Raw genomic sequence first — 25395 nt, 5'->3', positions numbered from 1 at the left:
TGCATATTATGTGTGTGTGTATATATATATATATATATATATATATATATATGTATATATATATATATATATATACATATATATGTTGTGTGTGTTTGTTACTGTTAAGGCCACAGTTACTATTTATATACTATACTACTAAAAATACTATATATATATATATATATATATATACATATATATATATATATATATATATATGTAAGTTAAATACGTATAATTAATACAAAAACATCATCCTCCTCTCACTGACAGCAGCAGCACATGCTTTCAGCTCCTTTATCTCGCAGAGCTCCAATCCGCTTCACTCTAACAAGCATCCTCCTGCTAGAGCCCGGAGGTCCAACCAGCGTCGCCGTTGTATCAGACTCGGGCGCACTTTGGTTGGATCCTTTGGCTCGTCCACAGACAAAACCAAGCAGCTCGCTGGAGTTAAGATGGCGGCATGTGGGTGAGGAGGTTGTGTTATCTCCGCTCTCCGCTCGGCTTTTCTTTCCGTAAAGAGGGAGTTTGCTGTGAGACACACGGTTAGACCTAAGCAGCGAGGAAAGAGACCCCACACAGGCGCACTTTACCCCTATTTTCGGCTTGTTTTCGGACTGAAATCATGACCTCTATACACTTCGTCGTTCACCCGCTGCCCGGGACCGAGGACCAGCTCAATGACAGGTATTTGTGTTTTCGGGCGGGGAAAAACAAGAAGTCACAGCGATATTTATGTGATGTGTGCTGATAAAATATCTACAGACGTTTTTCTTCCTTTTCCACATGGTCATATCATCCAGCAGCGTTCATTTTCAGGAGTTTTTGACCTTAAACTGTAGCACCGAGGCCCTCCATTCTAGCGAAGCTAACTTAAAACTGGAATGATGGACAATGCGGGTTGGGGGATGGGAGGAAAAAAAGAGGGAACCTGAAGAAATTGCGCTTATTTGTCATAAATGTACGTGCTACTTCAACAATATAGGGTTTATTAATGTTATTCCACCTTAATTCGGTGATGTCGCGATTTATATTAGGTCGATAAAGCGATTAAGAATTTGACTTGTACCGGAGATTTAGCTTAGCATATATTAGCACGTCCGTTTAGCTGACTAGCCGGCGCCAGCGGGTTAGTTACACAGTCATTATGAGAACATTGTTTTACAGCTTTCTGTGTTTTTGTAAAGCTTTCTGTTCGAATAACCTCAAGAAAGATGCTGTTTAATCGATTTAACATGAAATTGGCAGGTTATGTGGGTTAGCGGTCGGTTGCAAAACCACAAACATACGAAGCTGAAGTCGGCTTCTTGTTCAAATGTTCCCGTTCCACCTTAAATGGTGCAGCGCTTACATTCTGGCGCCTCAGGCACCATTTAAGGTGGAACGGGAAAATTGGAACATGAGGAAAACCAACTTTAGCCTCGTCACAAACATGAAGGCACTGCTAGCTGGCGAAATGGCCCTGCGGTGGAGAGTTTATATTTGGTTATTATATCATCCGTGATTATATATATATATATATATATATATATATATATATATATATATATATATATATATATATGTATGTGTATGTATAATATTATATTTTCTCTCTTTTGTCTAAACTTTGGCTTAAGAAGTCTGAATTATCCCCCCATCTTCTGAAAGAAGTGCTAACAGTGGATATTATAAGCGCAGTGGCTTTTGTTAGGTGTTATTTCTCAAAGGGCTTCATAGTTATAACATGGCGTTAGAGCTAGTGCTGGCAGCTGGCTGGCTGGCTTGGTTTGGGGGGGCTTACTTAAAGGGGAACTCAACCAAAAATTCTGAATAATCCAGTCCTTGAGATGCAACAGAGTGATTCGGCGTGGTTTAGTGTGAAATGATTGATTTGTAGAGACTCCGATTTTACTGTCGGAAACCACCAGTGAAGCTCCACGTGTCTCCTGAGTTTTTATATGGAATGTAGATGATGGTAAAATAGTGATGAAGTTTTCTTGGGGACTGTTTTGCCTCATACCACCCTGGATATACCCCTCCTTCACTAATTAATGCGTTAAAACTACGTTTTAAGCCAAAACTTTATCACAAAACGATCATAAAATAACGTCTTGGGCATCAGGCAGGGAATTCATAACCATTTCATGTAGTAACTTTCTGTGAGGGAGCTTTTAGAGGTGGACGTCTGGTTCCTATCACCACCACTGTGAACAATTCTGACTCAGAAGTTTCTCGAACAGAGTATTTCACACCAAACCACTCTGAATGCCTCTGTTTACATCTTAACCATTTAGTTATGTATATATTTCATAAAATAATCAGTGGGTTTCCCCTTTAACAAGATAACTGCTGCTGGATATTATGCACAGGGTCTTCTGATGATTTACATGCTTTTGTTGACCTGACAGTGATACGTGTACTGTTTAAGACATTTTAAAGGGGAATTCCACAATTTTTTAAAAATTCTTTGTATAAATCACAAAAAAAAACCAAAGTAATGTGAAAAACAAAGTCATGTGGAGTACTTTTGCTGTAGATATTCTGCTTTTTTTAATAGTGCTGATGGGAACCAGCGGTCATCAAGTCTGTGAAATGGTGATAGTGAGCCAGAGCTCGTCTCTATATGTAGAGGTGGTGCTGCGTGTGGTTGTCTAGCACAGCAGTTCTTATCAAAGATAAATGTCTTCACCACCACTGAGAACAATCCTGATTTGGTGAATTTGTCTAAAGCGTCTCGTTTCAAATCAAACTACTCTGAATGTCATTATAACTTAACAGTTGAATTATGCGAAAATGGAGAAAGTTAGTGCGCCCCTAAACTGATTAGGTAAGCATAAGTTTAGGTAGTTTGCTGTTTTAGGCCATGGCACTGTCACAGTGAATTAATTTTATGTAGGGGAGCATCTGATGAGGGGATTTTCCCAAATTAGGATTGGCCTCGGTTGTTATTTAAATGATGAATGCAATGACGATCCAGTTCAGTCCATTTAGGCTTAGTCACTGTCCGTGAAAACGTTTATACTTTGCTTTCTGCAGTTGTTAATGGCAGTTGTTGACGTCTGTTGAGTCATATAAGACAGGTTACAGTAGCATCGCATTGTTCCTTTGAAGGTTTTGCAGGGTTTTGGCAAGCGGTTATGTTCTGTATCATTTTATAGTGGAACACAATGAGCAGCTTTGTTTTATTTTAAGGTAATACGTATTATATTTTGTTGCAAGCGAATCACTATCAATAATTTTCTTGCACTGTCTGTTCATTCCGGGTGTTGTGTACAGAACCCTAAGTGTCCCATTGTGGTGTGATGAGTGTGTTTTGGTGAGTTGTCTGCTCTCTGTTATCATTGGAGTAGAGGTGTGATTTCAGAGCTTTTCTACAGGAAATTAGGTGTTTTCTTGTGTCCCTTCATGTGCAGCTGCACAAATCAGTCTGACATCAGCAGATTACATTCCCTGTGTGCGGGTATTACTTGCACATGGGGTGCTGTCAGATGGTTCATGGCACAAGACAACTGTTTGACCTTAAATCGATGCATGTTGGGAGGCACTTTACAGCCTTTTCTTTCCTAATACCATTCCCAGTATCTGAACTGGGAATGCTGGGCTGATGCCAATATCCGATATTTGTCATGTACAACAAGGATAATTTTATTTTTATATATACCGGTCAGCCATAACATTCTGACCACCTCCTTGTTTCTACGCTCATTGTCCATTTTATCAGCTCCACTTACTATATAGGTGCACTTTGTAGTTCTACAGTTACAGACTGTAGTCCATCTGTTTCTCTGATACTTTGTTAGCCCCCTTTTACCCTGTTCTTCAGTGGTCAGGACCCCTATGGACCCTCACAGAGCAGGTATTATTTGGGTGGTGGATCATTCTCAGCACTGCAGTAACACTGACGTGGTGGTGGTGTGTTAATGTGTGTTGTGCTGGTACGAGTGGATCAGACACAGCAGTGCTGCTGGAGTTTTTAAACACCTCATTGTCACTGCTGGACTGAGAATAGTCCACCAACCAGAAATATCCAGCCAACAGTGTCCTGTGACCACTGATGAAGGACTAGAGGATGACCAACACAAACTGTGCAGCAGCAGATGAGCTGTCGTCTCTGACTTTACATCTACAAGGTAGGAGTGTCCAATAGAGTGGACCGTGAGTGGACACAAGGAGGTGGTCATAATATTAGGCCTGATCGGTGTACACGAATAGACCATGTTCACCTGGATTAACATCACAGAGAGTTAAACATTGATTTGTATTGTTAGAAATGCAGTAAAATGAGTGAAATGTGAACATTTTGGAACAGTAGTGCAGCGTCACCTAAACGTTCTGCTCTTTTGGAGTAGAATAACTGTGTAATCAGATATCGATTTAAAATGGTGGTCAGATCTAAACATCTGTTAGATGCCAAAATGCCCAATGATTATTTGCCGGTTCCAGTTAAAGGTGACAACATTGTTAGTGTGATGATTACTATGCTCTTCCAAGTCTGTCATGACACTTAACACTTCTGCACCTTCATTAAAAATAACCAAATTAGTTGTTTTGAGGATTTAGTGCGGTACAGGATGTGGAAAATTGTATAAAAAATAATTGTACCCAGAGATTTGATAGCGGTTTTTAAAAGTTGCACTACTTGTGCATTGTGCCGAGTATTGTGTTGCGTATTGTCTCATGAAAATGTCTTAGAATCCGTGATGTAATGTTTATATAATGTTTCTGACACATCGTCCTCCCCTAATTCTAATATGAGTCTTGCATAGTTTTGCATCCCTAATCTGAGCTAAGAGCGTCAGCTGATAGCGGTGAACTGTTGAGGCACTTGTGAACTTGGAAAGAACATAAATATGCAGTACAAGCTGATTTATCATAGAGCAGATGGTCCCACACCAACATCCTTTTTAGGGCTGTGCAGTTTAAGTTTTAGAAGGATTATAAACCTGTACTGTTACTGTTTTATAATGACCATGTCTAACGAACAGCGTCTAATACGGGTTGACCATGTCTGACCGATATCTAGTGTATTCAGTTGGATGTCAGCGACTGACCGGCATTATTTTGATCAAAATAGTTTTATTGGATGATGTGAAACTCACAGAAATACAATTACTATTATTGCTATTGATGTTGTGCACAATGCACACATCTGAGTGCCGTGGAGTTATTTTGACCGAAATGTGAGATGGAACTGATCCAGTGAGTGTGTTTACATGCACTTAATAATCCAATAACTGCAGAAAATCAGATTTTGTCAGTAATCCAGTCAACGTATTTACATGCACTCCAGGTCTACATGAGTCAGACAGTAATCAGATTTCTACTTTACAACCAGCCAATAAACTCACAGAAGACGAGACGTAAATGGCTTCTTTACTGAAAATATGAACATACATCGTCTAGAAGATGAAGAATATTTAAATCTTTTATTTCGTCAATCATGTATTTGGTTTCAGTATCGCTCCAAAAAACTGCTCGCTTATTTCCGGTACTGCCGTCTGTTTTCACACATGCTCAGACTGAGAAATCGGAAAGAAATCAGAAATCAGTACATGCACTGAGAAATCTGATTACTGAGCTAAAATCCAGCCTCTTTATCAGATTTCTTACGCACTCAATGTAAGTTATTAGGTGTTGGTATTGGGCTTATAACTGATATTAAAGTTTTTTTATTATAGTTTTTTATTATACTTTTTAACAAATTAAAGTCAAATTTTATCTGCGAGTTTTCAAGGTTTCTGAGTTGGTGTAGGTAGAGGAAAGTGGAAAGTGGTGTTGTTCCCTCTGTAACCACAATTCTAACCATTTGAGAACCTTCATTCATCAAAACACCCACAGAAACTCTTGTCGAGCTGTGATTGGGCAGGATGTTTACAGCACGCAGTAAAAACTGCCATTGTCTGGAGGGCTCCTGTACATATCTCACACTTCTGTGAAATTAGTATTGCTTGGGCCAGTTTTATAATGATTAAGGAACAACTGCCCAACCCCACTTGATACTGTTGCTGGTTTGAAAGTGAAAATTCACTGACGTTGACTTTTCTGCATGAATGGATAAAATAAGTGGATTATCCAAAACCTCCAGTGAACCTGCAGCTGTCTTCTGAGTTTTATATGGATGTAGATAATGGAAAAATAGTGATAAATCTAGATAGGTTTTTTGGGGACTATTTTGCCTCACAACACCCTGCATGTATCCCTCCACCATGAATGAATTATAATACATTTTAAGCCAAAACTTTGTTAACAAATATGTCATTAAACGATGTCATCAGGCAGTGAATTCATAACCATTTCCTGTAGTAACTTTCTGTGAGGGAGCTTTTAGAGGTGGACGTCTGGTTCCTATCACCACCACTGTGAACAGTTCTGACTCGGTAAGTTTCTCTAGAACAGAGCGTTTCACACCAAACCACTCTGAACGACTCTGTTTACATCTCAACCATTTAATTATGTTGATTTTTACACACAAAAAATGGAATTCCATTAAAAACGGAAGTGTTGTTTTATGACATCTTAAAGGGGAAGTCCACCAATTTAAAAAAAGATTGTTGGTTGGTTTGTTGTAGATATTCTGCATTCTTTACAGCGTTGATGGGAACCAGGGGTCGTTGTGTCTGCAAAATAGTTATGTATAAAAAAAAAAACGTACCTCTCCATCATAATTGGATTGAAAAAATGTACATTTCAGGCCAAACCCTTCTCAAAACTAGGTCTCTGGGATTGAGCAGAGTATCAGTGAGCCATTGCTAGTTTTAAAGTGAAAATTTACTGACTCTTCATAAACCAGGTAACATCAGTAGGAACTATCTTTGAGATTAGAGATGCACAGTTTGTGTTGCGGAAATGAATTAACAGAAGGTGACGGATGTCTGTGGAGTGTTTGTCAGTGTCATGAGTCATTGCAGTGGTGATGTGTAGCATTAGTTAGTGCTGTATGGCTTGTTATAGTGTTCAGTAGTGTGTGTGCTGAGCTTGCAGGGTCCTGGTTGGTGTAGGCGTTTGTCATATTTGGTGTGTTGTGAACGACATTGGTTTGATATTTATCAGTGATCTAGATCTCCAAGGCTGAAATGTGATTCAGTTCTGTGTTTATGTTTCTGTTATCGGCACAAAGTGAGTCTTGGTGTTAGATGGGGCTGCAGCAGTTAGTCGACAATCAATTATGAATAAAAGTCCATGTGGCTTTTGCTTAACTCGTTTTCACAGCCATAGAATGCACTTCCTGTCTGTTTTGTAGGGCTCTGATTTTGCACTGTGCATATTTTTCTCTTTAATAATGCTGTATTTCTCTTTTTAGTGGAAATGTATTTGGTTTACAAAACTGGAAGTGAAATGCGTTTTTGTGTGTTCGAGCTAGTATTTGTATTGTGTTTAAAAGCTGTTTTTTGAATAACGTCAGTTATTTAATATGTATAAATTTAGAATTTAATAGAATTTAATATGTAGAATTTAATATGTAGAAAACTGCAGTTGGGCTGTTCATTATATCTCGGCGTGGTCATCTTTGTGGAGAAATGTGAATTGTTTTCACAGCAGTTTAGTCTCATTTTGCTCCTCATTGCTCGCTAGCAGCTCAAGATTTCATACACAGAGAGACAACAATGTCTTGCTGTAATAAAAGATCTTATATTTCAAGCGCTCTATAATGTTTATGATCCACACAGTCGTTCTGACAGACTGTAATACACTACAGGAAGTGTAGGGGGCGATTTGACTTCTACTGTTTCGTTATATCACAATGAAATCACTTGAATGAAAGCGCTGTGATGGTCAAAGTGAGAGGAAGCTGTGGAAAGCATAGTAGTTCAGTGTGTTTGTTAATTAATTTATTTTTTTAAATGTATATTTGTTAGGAAATAGCTGTTTAGTTTCAGAAAAATACATTGACAGAATGCATCAGTGCTGCTTTAGCGTATAGAGAAGTGAATATACAATGAAATCCTCAGTGCACAAATCCCAGTCTGTGACGCAGCTTTTCCAGTATTTTAGAAATATGTTCCTTTTTAAAACAAAACTATTTACAGTGGAACATTGTTTAGTTAACCCTTGAGTGGTGTTCAGGTCTGTAGGACCCATTTTCAATGTTTACCAAATGAAAAAATGTGATTTGAACCTCAGATTCTTGTTCTTTGCTCATTTTCTGTGAAGAACATATAAAATAACCCATTTTCAGTGTCTTCACTCTGTTCACCCCCCACACATTTATACTACACATGTGGTGTTGGGTGAACCTGCGGGGAGTAAAAGTGTGGAGGTGCTGTGTCCTTCACTCTGTTCTCCTCCTACATGGCCTGCTGTTAGTGTGTGTGTGTGTGTGTGTGTGTGTGGACAACATGGACAGGCTGCTGACTGGCTACAGCTGCTAAAGGAGAACCCTATGCTGGACACTTGATATTTTAAACATCTGGTATTTTTATATAAATTATTATGGCTGTATTGAATTAATAATCAATAATGCGGTGGGTCCAGCAGACCACTGAGTAACACACACATCAACACCACACAGGGGTTAAATGAATAATACTCGATAGATTAATCGATTATCTAAATAATTCAGATCCACTCTAACGATGAGCTAAAGCAAGGCTGCACCTAATATTGAACAAAATGGATGGGAGTCAGTTGGAGTGGGCGACATATTTTACTGTTATTGTGATAAATTATGTCACATCATGCTTTTCTGAGTATATGATGAATATTGTCACTGCATAAAGACCATTAAACAACTGCATGATTCATTACAACAATGGCTTCAAGTATTATGATATTATATTTCTGCCATATCGCCCAGCGTTAGTGTGAGTCAGGAGTAAAGCACTTCCCCACTTTCACTTTTTGAATGAACATGATCTGAATGTACGTGCAGGGTTTTAATATTATCTCCTGTGTTTCGGTTTCTGGTTTGCATCGTCTCATTTCCCCCACGCTCCCCTGCAGATCTGTTTGGAGGTGATGTGGAGGGGCTTTGTCGCCGAAGGGTATAGGATGGCTCGTTTATGTCCTCAGAGGATAATCAGAGGTGTTTCTCTGCCAGCTTGGCTGGTTTCTAAGGAGACCCGCTGCAGAGTGTGTGTTTCAGGAGCTGGGTGGGGGGCTGCTTCTCCCATGTGGGTCAAAGATGACGGCACCGAATGCTGGAAATTTAAGCTCCTGTTTTAGAAAGAAGCACGTGACGGTGAAGACTTTCTTTAGGCTCTACTTTAGGCTCTACTAGTATATCGTCGATTTTAGTACAAAATCTCCCTGAGAACTTTTAGAGTGAAAATATTTTATTTTAAGTAATTTAGGACCCACTTCTGTTGATCTCTTTGTCATAAAATGTTCACACAGTGACTTTTTCTGCACGTGTAGAGCTGCAAATTATTTATTTTGCTGGTTATTTCCTTAATAGGTGAACCTGTTGACACTTCTTTCTATTAATTGACTAATCTAATGAATAAATAATGAATAAATGTGTAAAATAAGCGAGTAAATAAAAATAAAGATGTATCCTCAAAAAAAGCAGTAAATATTAGGTCTCAGCTGTGTATTTAATAGGGGTGGGATAAAATATTGATGCAGTGATATATAGTAACGCTTTCTTTTGCGATGCCTTATCGATACACTGGCGCCAAATATCGATTTATTTATTGAAACATGCATGCGCACACCCCCCCCCCTTCATTAACTAGATTCTCATCTTTATGACTCCACATGGTGGCGCTGAGGAGCTAATGAAAAGGTTAAACCTGTGGTGAAGAAAGAGAAACTCACAGGGGAGAAACGGCGGACAACAGGGGGGGAACAAATCAGACCTTATCCTATTTCAAGTCGAAGGTCTGTGCCACTTTGGCTAGTACAGAATGTTTGCTCAAAGTCCTGCCTGTCTGAATGATTTCTTACATGCAGTGACAGAACAGAAGCCACACAGCGTTTGTACGTGTGTGTGTGTGTGTGTGTTGTGCTGGTACGAGTAGATCAGACACAGCAGTGCTGCTGGAGTTTTAAACACTGTGTCCACTCACTGTCCACTCTATTAGACACTCCTACCTTGTCAGTCCACCTTGTCGATGTAAAGTCAGAGACGATAGCTCATCTGCTGCTGCACAGTTTGTGCTGGTCATCCTCTAGTCCTTCATCAGTGGTCACAGGACGCTGCCCACAGGACGCTGTTGGCTGGATAGTTTTGGTTGGTGGACTATTCTCAGTCCAGCAGTGACACTGAGGTGTTTAAAAACTCCAGCAGCACTGCTGAGTCTGATCCACTCGTACCAGCACAACACACACTAACACACCACCACCACGTCAGTGTTACTGCAGTGCTGAGAATGATCCACCACCCAAATAGTACCTGCTCTGTGAGGGTCCATGGGGGTCCTGACCACTGAAGAACAGGGTAAAAGGGGGCTAACAAAGTATCAGAGAAACAGATGGACTACAGTCTGTAACTGTAGAACTACAAAGTGCAGCTATATAGTAAGTGGAGCTGATAAAATGGACAATGAGCGTAGAAACAAGGAGGTGGTCATAATGTTATGACTGACCGGTGTATTATTCAGCATTCAGAGTTAGGTAGGCAAACATTAAAGCATTTTAGTTTAAATATAAACACAGACTCAACAGTGAAAAACCCACATTGACATTGTTTCAGAATCGTGACTGCTCTCTGCGGTGCTGCTCAGTTCTTCATGTCCATTTCCTCTGTTAGTTGAGCTTCATGCTGATAAGGTGTGTGGAGGAAATCACTGATGGCTGATACTGAAACTGAGTGCTGACTCTATTCAAAGGGACAAGTAATGCCTGTTCTAGATTCCTGTTCTAGAAACCTGTCCACACAGCTCTGCTAGCGCAGGGTGTTTATGTTCCAGATAATGAGGGACCTGTTTTTAGTTGTTTGATTAGCGCTGTTAAGGTGGTCTGCTTTTTCTTCTAGAGATGGCATGATCTCACTTATTTTTCTGATACTGAATGTGCACGTGTGCTAAAAGGGGAATTCCACCATTTTTTTCGAAATCTTTACACAGTTCAGTTGTGCAGATGTAAACAAAGTGATGCAGAGTGTTTTGATGCGAAATGGTTAATGGTAGAGAAACTAGCCGACTCAGATGTCTTTACAGTGGTGGTGCTGGGAACCAGGGGTCGCCATGACTACAACACAAATATAGACATTTTATTTACTATCCAGAACCACCAGTGAACCTACACGAGTCTTGTGTCTTGTTTTTGTTAAGTAGTAAAAATAAAGTTGTTCACAGCAAAAAAGGCTGAATTTACATTCTCGTAATTAAGTGTTTATTACTTTTCGGCTGTGTAACTTCTAACTTCTCTAAACTGACTTCTCTCCAACTCTAAGTGTTTTAATGTGGGCAGCTTCGCTCATATTTAAGGCTGTATGAGTTTATTGCTGATGTTGGAAGAAAACCTTGTTTCTCGTAAGTGGTAACTTTACAGGAGAAGGAAAAAACCTACTTTAATGTAGGTCAGTAGAACTAGACTCCCCTCCCCCCTAGTCATTTTGGGCCGTTTCTATTGGTCAATTCGTCATGAAATTTAGGCCCAGTCCCTTCTTTTTAAGTTCTTCTTTTTACCCCTACCCCTCGTTTTCGAGTGTCGCCCTAACCCCTGAAATGGGACCCTCAAATAAAAAGAGCATCACTTCATTAACAGCTACTAGCGATGCTCTGTAGGCGACCCTGCCAGTCTGCAGTGACAGCAGAGGAGGGTAAAGTTCAGCTCCTCACTGCTGGGCTTTAGTTACATTTAGGGCATCATATGCCTTCAAAGAGGGGGGCAATTATTTATTATCACCACCCCTAATTCTTCAGTGATATGAAGCTGAAGTCAGTAATACGCCAGATTCTTGTTCGGATTTTCCCGTTCCACCTTAAATGGTGCAGCAGTCACATTCTGGTGCTTGAGGTGTCAGAACTGCTTGACTATTTAAGGTGGAACGGGAAAGTTAGCATGCTATCAGCCATTTTTTTATTCATTTATTTATTTTATTTTTATTTATTCTTTTTTTTTTTTATGCTTGTTATGAAAAAAAACGACCATAATACATTGAAACGACGTTAAACAAAGGTAGTACGATGGTTATCATAATTTTTTAACGGAGAAAATACTTAGATTTGTTGGTTTCTTTGGTCGCTCGCGCAGCAGTTAGACTATTTAGCATAAAGTAATTGTAGTTCTAGTAACTAAACATAATTAGCTAGTTGTTCTAATGCTGGTGTTGGGCTACATGTGGCTGCTGCTGTCGACCTTCTGTATCTCATTTTCTTAATTCTGTCATTTTAAACTAGATTTTTCTCTCTGAGTCGATCGATAGGAATAGAGACGATAAGGTGTGTGGAGGAAATCACTGATGGCCGATACTGAAACTAAGTGCTGACTCTGTTCAAAGGGACAAGTGGGGCCTGTCCTAGGGGCCTGTCCTAGGGGCCTGTCCTAGGGGCCTGTCCTAGGGGCCTGTCCACACAGCTCTGCTAATGTAAGGTGTTAAGGTTCTAGATAACGAGGGACCTGTTTTTAGTTGTTTGATTAAGGTGGTCTGCCTTTTCTTCTGGCATGATATCACTTTCTTTTCTGATTCTGATATTGAAACTAAAAATGTGGTTAAAGGGGAATTCCACCAATTTTTCAAACTTTTTGCACAGTTCATTTGCTGAGATGTAAACAAAGGGATTCAGAGTGTTTTGATGTGACGTGGTTGTCATTCCATGTTAGGTTTTTGTCCCAACTGAGTTGATGAATCCTTTTTTTTCCCCCTCAAATGCCTGACATGCATAATTGTTCATATTAGTGTTTAATATCTGTGATTGATTATGTCGTGTTCAGTTTTTGCCTGGATGAAACAGCCCACTGGCTCAGTGAAGAGTCCTGTTTGTAACCAGTCCAGCCTTTTCTGACCTTGGGCACTGACCTGCTGCTTCTCATTCATTCCTGTCCTTCATGACCTATAAAGCTCAGAACTGCCTGACTAATTCAAACAGATGATGTGGAGAAATGCTAAACTGGAATTTTTTTATGGACTGTTTTATTGTCTCAGCTGCCTGAGCAGGATATTTCATGTCCATGTTTAGAAATGTAGGCGTACCATTTAAATACGCAGGAGTCATTATAACTGGTCTTCCTGACTGCTTTCAGTCATGACTGGTATCTTAAAAATGCACATCAGTTTGATGTTGGACGTTAGTCTTAGGGTGTATTTGCTGTTCTCAGTTGTTCACTTGACTGTCAGTGTAAAAACATACGTCTGTGTTTTAGCTTAAAAATGTATACAGTAAACGTTTGTAAGATTTTAGGACTTTTTTTTTGTTATTTCTGTTTATTTTATGATCCAGTCTGACATCATTTTCTCACTCTTTCTGCAGACTTCGTGAAGTGTCTGAAAAACTCAACAAATACAACTGCAACAGGTAAGAAAATCATGCCACGTGTCATCGATCAGTGCCATATGTTATTTGTTTAAGATGACCTTTATGGCTACGTTCACATTACAAGCCTCGTTGCTCGAATCTGATTTTTTGCTGAAATCCGATCTCTCTGACACGATGGTTCACACTCGTTTAGGTAAGTGACTCAAATCTGTCATTAATGTGACGAACCGGTGTCCTGAAATGACTCTCATGAGCTCATCCTACTCAGTAACGTCACGTGAATGAATCACGTTCATCATCAGCACAAACTAACGAGCAGAACGAGCTTCGCTGAGAAGATCATTAACTCTGATCAGCTCTCAGCTTCATTATTAGAGCGAGACGAAGGAGAAAAAGGTGAGATGAGCTGCTTTTCCACCGTTTACAGGCTTTAACTTCTGTTCAGCGCTGCTGCCATGGTAACGCTGAATGATGGCGCAGTGCAAAAAAAGCACAAGAATTCCAATCTGAGCGTCACATTAAGGTCACACGGCCAAGAATCGGATACGTATCCGATGTAGGACCACATATAAAAGTGGCTCAGGTCGGATTTGAAAAGATCAGATTTGTGTCCACACAGCTCTGAAAACATCAGATCTGAGTCACATTAGGGCAAAAAATCAGATTTGTGCCACTTCAGCCTGGTAATGTGAACGTAGCCTAACTTAAATGTCCTCTGTGTCTTTCCTTTCAAAATGGGGGAGAAGAACTTGCCATATGCATAAATGTGTTCAAGATGGAATTTACATAATAATCAGTTAAGATGGTAAAAATTGAGACCAGTTAGTCACAAAGCGAGTATTCCTTATTGTGGAGCTCCACACTTTATCAGCCTCTTGTATTAATACAGAGAAAACTCTTAAAAACAGCACAGATTCAGTCATGGTGGTCAGTCTGGCTTATCGTTGTGTTTATGACAGGTTTTTGAATGAAAATGGTTCTGTAGACCTATTTAGATGTTCATTGAGTCCTGGGGTAATTTCCTCTTTTCCGGGTGGTCCTTGGTGAATTTATTGTTTCGGTGTTCTTCTCTGTCCTCCCCTGAAAATTGCAAGCTGAGTTGACTACTATTTTTTTGCCAAACTCAGCAGTTCGCTGATCAATTTAGTCCTGAATGGATACACGTCTCCTTGTTTCACCAGGCGCATGCTGCCTCACAATGGAAGAACAGGGTTTTAACCACTGCTGATTGTATTTGGTCCCATAGTGCTCAGAGACTAAACGTACGCGATTAAATGCATTCCGAATTGCGAAACGAGGAAAAAATCCGCTTCATATGCTACCTGGGAAAGCACAATCAGGAGGAGAAAGAAAATGAAATGAATGAGAGAAAGGAGAACCTGCAGGCTCATTAAAGAACATTAAAGGTGCGAAGCTACAGATGTAAAACGTTCACACATGCACAGTAGGGCTGGCCGATATGGCAGAAAGTATCATGATACTTAGACATTTGCATGACCCACGATATACAATACTGTATTTAGTTTTTGTGAATTTAAGATATAAGTTAAGTTGGAACAAACAAAATGGAACCTGTAGTGCCACTTATAGAAAATACAATATTAATAATAATGATCATTAATAATAATAATAATAATAATAATAACCTAGAACTATGATTGTTTAATCATTGTTTTATTCAGTGTTTTACAAACTGCATAACACAAATCTAATTAACCAAATAACTTCGTAGTTAAACATGTAGGTATTTGGTATTTTTAGTACTTATATTCATGATATGCTCAGAAAAGCATATTGAGACACAATTTATCATGATAACGATAAAATAGAATCAATCTGCCCACCCGTAACGCACATCAGCTTTTTTCTTTCAGGTGTTTTTTTTTAAGTAATGTTCGTTCTCTAGAAGTAACAGAGAGGATAAGTGAGATCACTGTTCAGAACAGCTGTATCACTGTTCAGAACAGCTGTATCACTGTTCAGAACAGCTGTATCACTGTTCAGTTCCTCAAAGATCTGATGTCAAATTCTGATAAACTAATATTTAACTGTGAATAATGACATTTTTTACATTCAGACTGTTATGTTTAAGACATGTCTGTTGTGTTAAATGTTACCCACTAGAAACTGGCTCGTCCTGTGGTTTGTGTTTTTATGGCCATCTGGATGTGATGTTTGTTACTAAGCCAGTCTGAAAAGGGCTTTTGTGTTTTGCTAGTAACAAAAACTCAACCAAAGACATAATTAATTGTCCTGGAACAGGAATATTAATTTGCAGTCTGTTGGTGATTAGTAGTGATTTATTTTTAAAGTATTCTTTCTCCGAACTCCCAAATGTTTTTGATCAAAACCACATCTGTTGTGGTTTCATTCTGTGGATCATTTTACAGATTTATACAACATTTTGTGGTACTTTTTTGCAGTTTGGCTATAGATACGTTCAGCAGTCACTGCCTGAAAGTGGACGAGTTCTGGACGGTCTCTGCATTTTTCCCTTCACTCTCACGTTTGTTTGTATTGTGTCGTGATGTGAGAAACTGTTCAGCCAGACAGCATGTCTGCATTTTTAAACAGGGAATTTTTTCCAAGATAATTACATTCTGACTTATATTGATCATAAGAACCACCAGTAAATGATTTCCGACGATTTCGTGGTTTCATTTTGGAGCAGTTTACTGATTCTCGAGCAGTGAAACTCCACAGCCCGTGCTAGGCCTGAGTTAAAGTAACAGAATTAGCAGTTCTGCAAAAAGCGGTTTAGAAACCTTTTGGAACGCAAGAACAGAAATATTTATATTGGTTCTGCTCTATTATGACCTGGTTAATAATACAGCACCCTTTTCCCAAACCAAAGATGGTTTGTTAGGTTCCTCGATTAATGAAGATAATCCCAAGACGAGTTTAGATATCCTCATATTTAAATAGCCGCTCCCACTCTTCTGTTCCTGCCGTGTTCAAGACCCTCTGTGCTGTCACACAGCCTTGAGTGATGTTTTGACACAGAACATCTTCATTTCATTACAGGGTCTTAGGAAGGGTTTTTATTCGCTTTGGTTTATTTATTTATTTTTATTATTTATTTAAATATTTGCCCCAGATGTTGAAGAAAAGGATGATCTAATTAACTGTCATTTTTTTGGTGAAATCAATGAGTCGGTCATGTTGCCAGCCAGCTGTTCGAGCACACCTGCTGTTCATACTTTCTCGTGCTTGTAAATGAAGGCATTCTGGCTTCTGGCTGTTCCATTTATAACATTTTTCCTTCTGCAAAAGGCTGCCTGGCTTGTACCTCGCTATAGTTAGGAGAACATTAGCTTGACTTGGTTGTATACACTAAGAGAGGGAGGGGGAGGGAGAGGGGGGCTTGAAACGGTGCAAAATATATAAGAACTTATTCCTTCAAGCAAAACATCTACTGTGGTAACGAGTATAAAGAGGGTAATTAATATCTGCCTCGTGTTCATGTTAGTGTTGATGTTTGAACCAGGAGCATAACAATGTACAGCTTTTCAGTTTGGCTTCGTTCACACAGCAGGTAAAAGAGGCCCAATCTGATTTTCTCACCAAATCCGATTGTTTGTTTGGCTGTTCAGATTATCTTTTAAATGTGATCTGTATGAGACATCAGTCTGAACAGATCAGCTCCTAAACTGACCCACATGTTTAAAAGAACAGAGCTTCACGGCTCATCCAGAGGTAAACAATCACGACTGCCAACGACGCCAGTCGCTCCCGGAGGATCAGCTTCATCTTCACCAGCATCACAGGAGCCATCATGAAGCTTCACTGACTGACAGCTGGGCTCATCACCCAGAATGAGTTCAGCTCGCAGTAAAAAGGGCTCAGTCGCTTCTTTGGTTCGCGTCCTCGGATTCTTTAAACTCTGCTTTCAGACTTTTAACTGTTCTTTGACGCTGCAGCCTCGTTCTCCTGCGGCCGCGTTCGGACACTTCTTTCGAAATCTCTTCAAACACGGAGGGTTTTGGATAAATCTCTAATATTTTTTTGTACAGAAACATCAGCCTAAATGTTTATGAGTCTCAGCAGTGTGAAATGGTGACGAATGTCAGGTTAGATTGAGGTAAAATCATGAATTCTGATCTGGCTGTTCAGACTGAGTCGCAGTGCCGCAGATCGGATACGGATCGGATTTCATTACCACATATAAAAGTGTCTCAAATCGGAATTGAAAATGTCAGATTCAGTGTGTTTATCTGTTCACACTGACACACAGACACACATCTGTGTCACATATAAAGAAAAAGATCGGATTTGGGCCACTTTTACCTGCTGGGTGAACAAAGCCTTTCAGTACGGTTTTCAATTCTGAAGTGGAGATTAAAGTTAAATATATGCGCATTAAAGACAGTGTTTGTAAAACATAGTCTGAAAATAATGAATGTGCCAGCCGTTCATATCCATTCTAAATATTGCAATGTTTTAATCCAGAAACTGCTGGAATTTGCTTTACAAGTAGCAAAAGAATCTACCAGTGATGAATTTTGAAGATATTGTTTCCCATATTTCCGCGAGCTTTGAACACAGGGACAGATGTAAGAGTGGGCCGAAAGCCTGTGGACTCTTAATTACAGACTGACTTTAAAAATGATGGTTCTTCAAGAGTTCTTTTGTAAAGAACGATGTCAAGCTTGTAACGAAGAACCGTTTTTGGTGCTGTATACAACCTTTTTGAAAAGTTCTATATAGAACCAAATAAAACACATTCTCCATCGATCTGAAGAACCATTTCATGAACACTCGAAGAACCATCTGCATCGTTAAAGGGCTCTTTGCATCATGTAAGGGTTCTTCAGATTGATGGAGAATGTTTTATGATTCTGTGTCGAACCTTTTTGTAAAGGGTTCTGTATAGCACCAAAACAGGTTTAACAGTTCTTTGTTGTCAACCTGTTAAAAAATAGAAGAACCCCTTTTCAAAAATGGTTCTTTATAGAACCGTAAACACATTCTCCGTCAGTCTTAAGAACCCTTTCATGATGCAAATAGTGTTTAATCCTGGTGATGGTTCTTTGAGTGTTCAAGGTTCTAAACAGATTCATTTTCTTTGAAGAACCCTTGAAGAACCAAAGTGTATACTTTGGGTGTTGGGAATACTCTGTCTACTTTTCCCTGAGGGTATTAAAAAGAAAATCAAGCCATTGCAGACGGGTCACTAGCTGTGATTAATCAGTGTTAAATGATCTACAGCCGTCACTGTCAGTATTCACTCTTTGCTATTTAATTAAGTAATTACACAATTATTTTGACAACTATTTTTATAAGGAGTTTTGAAAAAAATTAAAGTAAATTTTAGTTAAAATTAAAGTAAAACTGAACTTAACTGATTCAGAACCTTTTTAAAGATTCCCGAATACATCACTGGAAAGTATGAACTAGAATTTAAGTATAAAGACTTAGAGAAACAAGAACTAATTATTGTTAATTTGTTGTGAAGGTATTTTAATTTTTTATTTTTTTATTTATTATTTTTTTTTAAGTAAGTAATCTTGATGACAGGCTTGCTTTTTGTAAGTGAAACCCAACGTTTAATGTCGTCTAATTTTTCTTTCTCTACTTTCCAGTCATCCACAACTCAACTTACTGGAGCAGGCCACACTCAAACAGTGTGTGGTTGGACCAAACCATGCTGGGTTTCTGCTCGAGGTAACATTTTAAACCAGCTTTTTAACACAAAATGTGATTTGTTTATGTTGATTGTTTGTAGAGGCTCTATATTTTTATTTCCCCGGTGTTTTTGACTATAAAGGAAATGACGATGCTCTGTTTTTCAGGATGGACGGATCTGTAGGATAAGCTTTGCTGTCCAGCCAGATCGACTGGAGTTGGGCAAGCCGGATGGAAGTGATGGGTGAGATTCTACTAATGTTTACATACATAAGAGCCAGGTTACTTTATTTTTCGTTTGGGCTGATTTGGTGTGGTGAGGTTCAGATGGCTGCGTTTGGGAGGTAGTGCAGGATGAACTTTTGGGCTTTGCATTGCTAAATGAGCACATCAGCTTTTGACTCATGCTGTTGTGATTAGAAGAAATTGTGTTTTTCTTTCTTTCTGCAGATGTTTTAGTTTTCTATTTTAAAAACGTGCAGGCAGTGGTGTTACATTCTCATGTTGAAAGCTCTCATGTTGTTTATGCTGCGTTTAGAAAGCCGAACTTAGTTTATTTATACGGAGCAGTGGTTTCTGCACCCACTTTATTTAAAATAAACTCTGTACTCAACGTTTGTGTGAACACAGAAAACGTCAAAAAAAGAGCTACCGGTGTGGAGCGTGTACTTTGCTGAGAGACGCGATGAAGTAAACTGAATTTTGTTTTGTGGGTGCTGGATATTTGTTCCGTTTGTGGCTGTTTAGTGTGTTATGTCTGGTAGGAAAGCACTCGCTGCTCAAGTTCTGTATTCAAATGTCTCTAGAATTGCATCGCAGTACCATTTAGCTGCTCACAGATTGGTTAACACTGCATTATAGCAACTGGTTTAAGGTTTAGAGAAGATACAGTCCTTGTAAAGCCGTCTACAGCAGTTTTCTGTAGTCATTTAAAGGATCCAAATCATAGTGAACAGAATTTTCCCTGTTATTTCTTAAATAAAAGAGCTTAATGTCATTAAACAAGTTTTAATATGTTCTGTTCACTCCTCATCCCATATATGGAAACTAAGCTGCTTTTAAAAAGCCTGCTTTTAATTAGCTTTTCATGTTTTTCGTGATGTCACAACAACCGACACATTTACATATCCCTCTGTTCAGCCTATGATAGTTTAGCTCCACCCATTCGCGAAGAAGTTGTAAAGAGTGTTTCATTCTGGACTGCCTTTTTTTTAATGAGGTACAGTCAATCAGAACACAGCTCATTAGCATATCAGTCTTAAAGGCACAGGAACCAAAACATCCTGTTTAATTCTAAGTGGCAGAGGTTGGAAAAAGGGCATGTAAAAATAAGTTATGACTGTTTTGGTATATAAAATACATCGTAAGTGGAAAATGTAGGAAATTGCATTGCTTTGTGCGACAGAGTACTGCTTTTTTCTTATTTGTAGTTTAGTAATTTAACTTTTTTTGGCATCCCCTTTTTTTGTTTGTCATTTCTAAGCCAGCTAGCGAGCGTTTCCCCCTTTGAAAGGCCAGCCTGCTACACCACTTAACTTTTATTTGAGCTGCACTATGTAAGATTTTTTTGTTAAAATTAAGTTTTTTGTTTTCAAACAGTCCAGCAGACATTATGAATGTAAAGGTTTTTATTTGTTTGAGGAAAATGTTGCTTGCAGCCAGTTTTTATCCAAGGGTGTTGCCATTTGCCATGCTAGTCAGCCCCTAAATTTCCCGCCTCCGCTATTTTAGACAGAGAGAAGTTATTGGGCCAATTGGCTTCTGTGCCTGGGAATTCCAGGCTCTATTCAATAGTCCCGTGTTGGGACTATAGATGTGTAACTGAAATCTCCGGTTTTTTGTTTCCAGTTCAAAGTTGAGCAGTGGCTCAGGGACAGGAAGGACCTCCAGGCCAGGTAGGACTAGTGATCCGCCCTGGTTCCTGTCTGGTTCTGACACTTTGGGCCGACTGGCAGGCAACACCCTTGGGTAAGTTGTTGGACGGGGGTATATCCATAGTACAAAGACTGTCGGGTGAAGTTGCCAGCTGCACAACGCATGGTGGAAAAATCCCCAAGGTCTTTTGCTCTCTTTGTTGTGTTTTTTGTTTTGTTTTTTGTTTTGTTTCCATAATTCTCTCCAAAGCATGACAAATTAGATCTCAAAAACCTCTGAAAACTGTTTCAGAAAAGTAGCCCCAACTCCAAGAAAAGGATTTTAAAACTTAGATTTTTCCCTGCCACTGGAGTAAAGTGGGTGCACAGAAAAGTTTAACCTTTACAGCCCATTTGTATGTAATTGAGTACAAATGTTTTCTGATCTGGATTAATTCTGTTATGACTGATTCTAGTTCAGCCATCAACTGCAGTAAGTTTTAGTCCACACAGACTAGTTTTTCTTTGTAAATAGACATTTACACGGTTTAAACAAGAGTCAAGTTGCAAATCAAAACTTGTACCTTTTTTGTAATTCATATTTTTTTCACTTTTTAATCTTTCAATTCTTACACCATTTGAAGATGCGATTGTGTGAACATTTTAATGACAAATGGAGCGATAGAAATGGATGCTGATATCCAATATTTTCACGATTTTTGCTGATACTAATGCATAAACGTTTATTAAAATGTAGAATTTTAGACAATCTACCTGGATTACCTTTACAGAGATATAGAACATTTATTTCTGTAAGGTTACAAATGCAGCAAAATGATTAAAATTAAGATATTTTATATTTGCTGACAGTTATGTTTCCGATATTATTGTGCATCCCTAATTAGTCCTTTTAAAGCTGTGGTCACTAACCCCCCTTGGACACGTACTGTCCTGCAGGCTTAACCTTCAACCCAAATCTCCCACACCTGATCCAGCTAATCTAAGACTTCTGAATAGTCATTGGCTGGATCATTTGTGGTGGTCTGGAAGTAATAATTTAAGCTAAACTCTTCCGGCTGCTGATTGGTCACTGATCATGATGACTAACAAATGTTTGGGTGAAGTTCTCTGGTGTGCATCATTGTTTCTGACCCACATTGCGTCTCACCAGGAGCCGCTGGAGCTCAGGAGTGAGCGGAGGAGGCAGCGGTGGAGGCGGGGGGAGTGGAGGTGGAGGAACAGGTGGAGGGAGTGGCGGTGGAGGCGGAGGTGGAGGAGGCGGGGGAGGGGGCGGAGGGTCTTCGGGCCGCTCCAGCACCGCAGCCCGGGACTCGCGCAGGCAGACCCGTGTGATCCGCACCGGCAGAGACCGGGGCTCCGGCCTGCTGGGCAGCCAGCCGCAGCCGGTCATCCCCGCATCAGTCATCCCTGAGGAGCTCATCTCTCAGGTCAGTCCGCTTTAATTGCCTGTGTATTGGTAACAGCCTGTTTCAGCTCTAATTAGAGGCTGTGTTGAGTGCTGCGTATGTGTTGATGCTGCAGTCACATCTTTCACAGATCTCAACACAGTGGATCCGGGCACTGCTGACACAAACGGGCCTATGATTCGGTTACAGCGCAGTCATACTAGGTCAGGGGTCGCAACCCAAATGTTAAGAAGAGCCATTTTGTCCTTTCGGCAAAAATCAAACCACCTTGGGAGCCACAACACTTTATGTCCATTTTACCATCTTGGCTGTAAATATATCTCAGTATGTGCTGATGTGCTAGTAAAGGCCAAAAAATATATTATAAACAAAAACTCAGACTTACTTTGATCTGCTTTAAGCTTTAGCTCAGCTATAGATGTTTTTCTCACATCTCTGGCAGGAAACTTTTCCAAAAGTGAAACTGTTGATTGTAAAATGTCTCTCAACGATCGAATGTTTTACATTTATTTATTTATTTTTACAAGGCTGAAGTTGCTTCTCACTGACTAGTTTCTCTTTCACATTTTCCTGTTTCACCTTAAATGGTGCTTCAGAAGCTGGCGAATGAGAAACTGACTTCAGCGTCACGGCTTGTTTGACAGTTTCTCGTTGCAGATTAAACATATCAGGAAACCAGCTGGAGTGATTATAAACGCAAATAAGTCCCTTCATCTCCAGATTATCGATGTTCGTCTTAAATCTCTCTCTTTCCGTTTCGTTAGCTACTAGCTGGGTGAGACTGTTGTCTGTGTTGCTGTGGTGACCAGCAGTCTGCGCTGATCTTCAGGGTTAAAGGGTGAATTAGCAGTTCTACATTAACTCCAGAGTTTAAGACCATTTATTGTTAAACTGTGTTGAACGATCAGCAGAGCTTTATTTTACTGTAAAGGAGGATTATTTTATTTTTACCTACTAATCTGATTCTGCTGTGGAGCTGAAACAGGGCAGTAAAAGAGCGCTTGCAGCTCCGGAGTCGCATGTTGCCACTGACGACACAACTACAGTGCATTATGATCATTTTAGGAATATTAGAATCGACTATAATAATGTATATACAAAATAAAATATGCGCTTGTTTTGTAGCCAAAATAAAATTCTCAGTGATTTTCAAATGTAAAGAAAAGGCTTGGTGTATTGTGTTGTTTATATTCTGTTCTACTGTGTAAATAGATCCTCCAGTCACATTTGTGTTCAATGTATTTTTATTTTTTATTTTTTTTTTTTTATTTATTTTTTTTTAAATATTTCAAATTCAAATTTCATAATCAAATCAGATCCTGGAGAAATTGAAATTGATGTTCTCTGCTGCTTTATTTTGAACTCTTTATGAATTTTATGCATTGAAAAATACGAGATTAGTGTACTCCAACAGCACTGCCATAAGAACTCCTTCACATGTTAGAATGACTGAAATGGATTCATCCTGTTGGACTGGAAATTGTGCTCCAAAGATCTCAGAACTCAGGCTTCAGTATCCTAAAACACATAACGCTGATAACTGAAATTACATCTGTGATCTCACTTCCTGTCTCCTCTCAGGCCCAGGTGGTTTTGCAGGGAAAGTCAAGGAGCGTCATCATCCGAGAGCTCCAGCGCACCAACCTGGACGTGAACCTGGCTGTGAACAACCTGCTGAGCCGGGACGACGAAGATGGAGACGATGGAGACGACACGGCCAGCGAGTCTTATTTACCTGGAGGTGAAGCAACCTCAGCTACCTTCTCCTCTCTGTTCAGCTAAACCACCTCTCTCTCCACCCCACAGGACCACAGCAGAGCACTTGTGTAGTCTTTTCTGCACACATTTGTTGATTGGTGGTAAAATTGTGCACTGCACTATTTGCGAGCAGGGAAAAGCTAAACCGTGCAGTGAGCCTCTTGGGCTTGTAGGTGATTTATGCTTGCATATGTATAGAAGTCTATGCATTGGATCTTCAATTATACCTTTAAAAAAACTATCAGGTTTGCAGTTTTCATTCTTACCTCAGGTATAATCAGTCAGCTGTGAATTTGCTTCATTAGTTTTGCAATGAAACAATGAGGCTAATATAGCTAAAGAAAAGAAGCTGTACTTTTGCTAATAAATAGGATCAAGCTCGATCAGTATTGATAGTTATTGATATCTGTTAATAGCAGAAAATGCTGGATGGGATATTGGAGGAAAAAATAGAATGAACTTGATCCTGTAACAAATCTATCCTGAATCAGCGTTCACACACACTGTGTGATGTGATGTTCGCTGTGGTTGTTCCTGTTGGATGAATAGAGTTTGAGTAGTTTCAGCATCATAGAGTACTTTTAGATGCATATTTTAAGTGAAGTGCTTTGGTTGAAAACAGTTCATTTTAAAGTAGTTTTTAAAAAGAAAGTATTGATTTGCTGTCTGTATTTTCAAAGAGACGGTGGTGTTATGCCATCTCTATTGCTAGCTGTGTTTTTAAATCATTACATGGGTTAAAATTATAAAATGAAAGTCTGCTGCCGGCTTTACACGGTAAAACTCGCATGTTGTGCCTTGGCTGCTGTTCACACTTACGCAGAGCCATTCAAAATCATAGCTGCATGCAGCACATTCAGTTACTCCAGAGGTTATACCAATTAGCAGCTCATTTGTTTTGGTACACCGTGTTCTTGCTGTGTAAAGTCACCCATCATCTTCGTATTAATTCACTGTTATTGTTCTTCCTTATCTGTATACCTGTACACACAAGCAGCATATCAAAATAAACACTGGCAGGAGAATAAAATTAACCTCTCCGTAAATAAGAGAGCTGTTTAGATAGCTATGCTAGTTACTTGGACCTTCTTAGTAGCTAATGTTACTTACGCTAGCTTAACTTACTTGACTAACTTGAAGTTGATACGTCACTATGAAACCTTAAGTTCAAGATAAAAATATGGATAAAATCACACAGCACTAGGTGGTGGTTATGGTTGGGGTTGTGATGCTAATAAAGGTGGAACTGGCCCTCCGTCTCTTCACTGTGAAACACTGAGTGAAGCAGCTCGACGTTGTCCAAGCTTTGAGAAACTGTCCGGAGTGAAATGTGCAGAGCAAATTAACAACTTTAAATTAACGTTGTCTGGGATCCTTTTAGAGATGTGGGAGCTGAAGTTGGCTTCC

At 39.4% G+C, this 25395-nt stretch overlaps 1 protein-coding gene across 3 annotated transcripts in view; it reads left to right on the top strand.

Annotated features, from left to right (window-relative positions):
- Nucleotides 1-402: 402 nt before the first annotated feature.
- ubr5 (ubiquitin protein ligase E3 component n-recognin 5) overlaps nt 403-25395 on the top strand; it is a 75721-nt gene continuing 50728 nt past the window's right edge. For all 3 annotated transcript variants that reach the window (XM_036557951.1, XM_036557950.1, XM_036557949.1), the window contains exons 1-7: nt 403-669; nt 13320-13364; nt 18908-18989; nt 19118-19194; nt 20799-20918; nt 21975-22251; nt 23812-23971. In XM_036557951.1, the coding sequence (XP_036413844.1) occupies nt 608-669; nt 13320-13364; nt 18908-18989; nt 19118-19194; nt 20799-20918; nt 21975-22251; nt 23812-23971 (823 nt within the window). In that variant the 5' untranslated portion in view covers nt 403-607. The remainder of the gene's footprint in view (nt 670-13319; nt 13365-18907; nt 18990-19117; nt 19195-20798; nt 20919-21974; nt 22252-23811; nt 23972-25395) is intronic.

This window comes from Colossoma macropomum, unplaced genomic scaffold, assembly GCF_904425465.1.
Source record: "Colossoma macropomum unplaced genomic scaffold, Colossoma_macropomum, whole genome shotgun sequence".
In the NCBI taxonomy this organism is placed as follows: Eukaryota; Metazoa; Chordata; class Actinopteri; order Characiformes; family Serrasalmidae; genus Colossoma; species Colossoma macropomum.
Note: the sequence above shows the minus strand (reverse complement) of the source record. Positions and strands in the feature narration are given on the sequence as shown.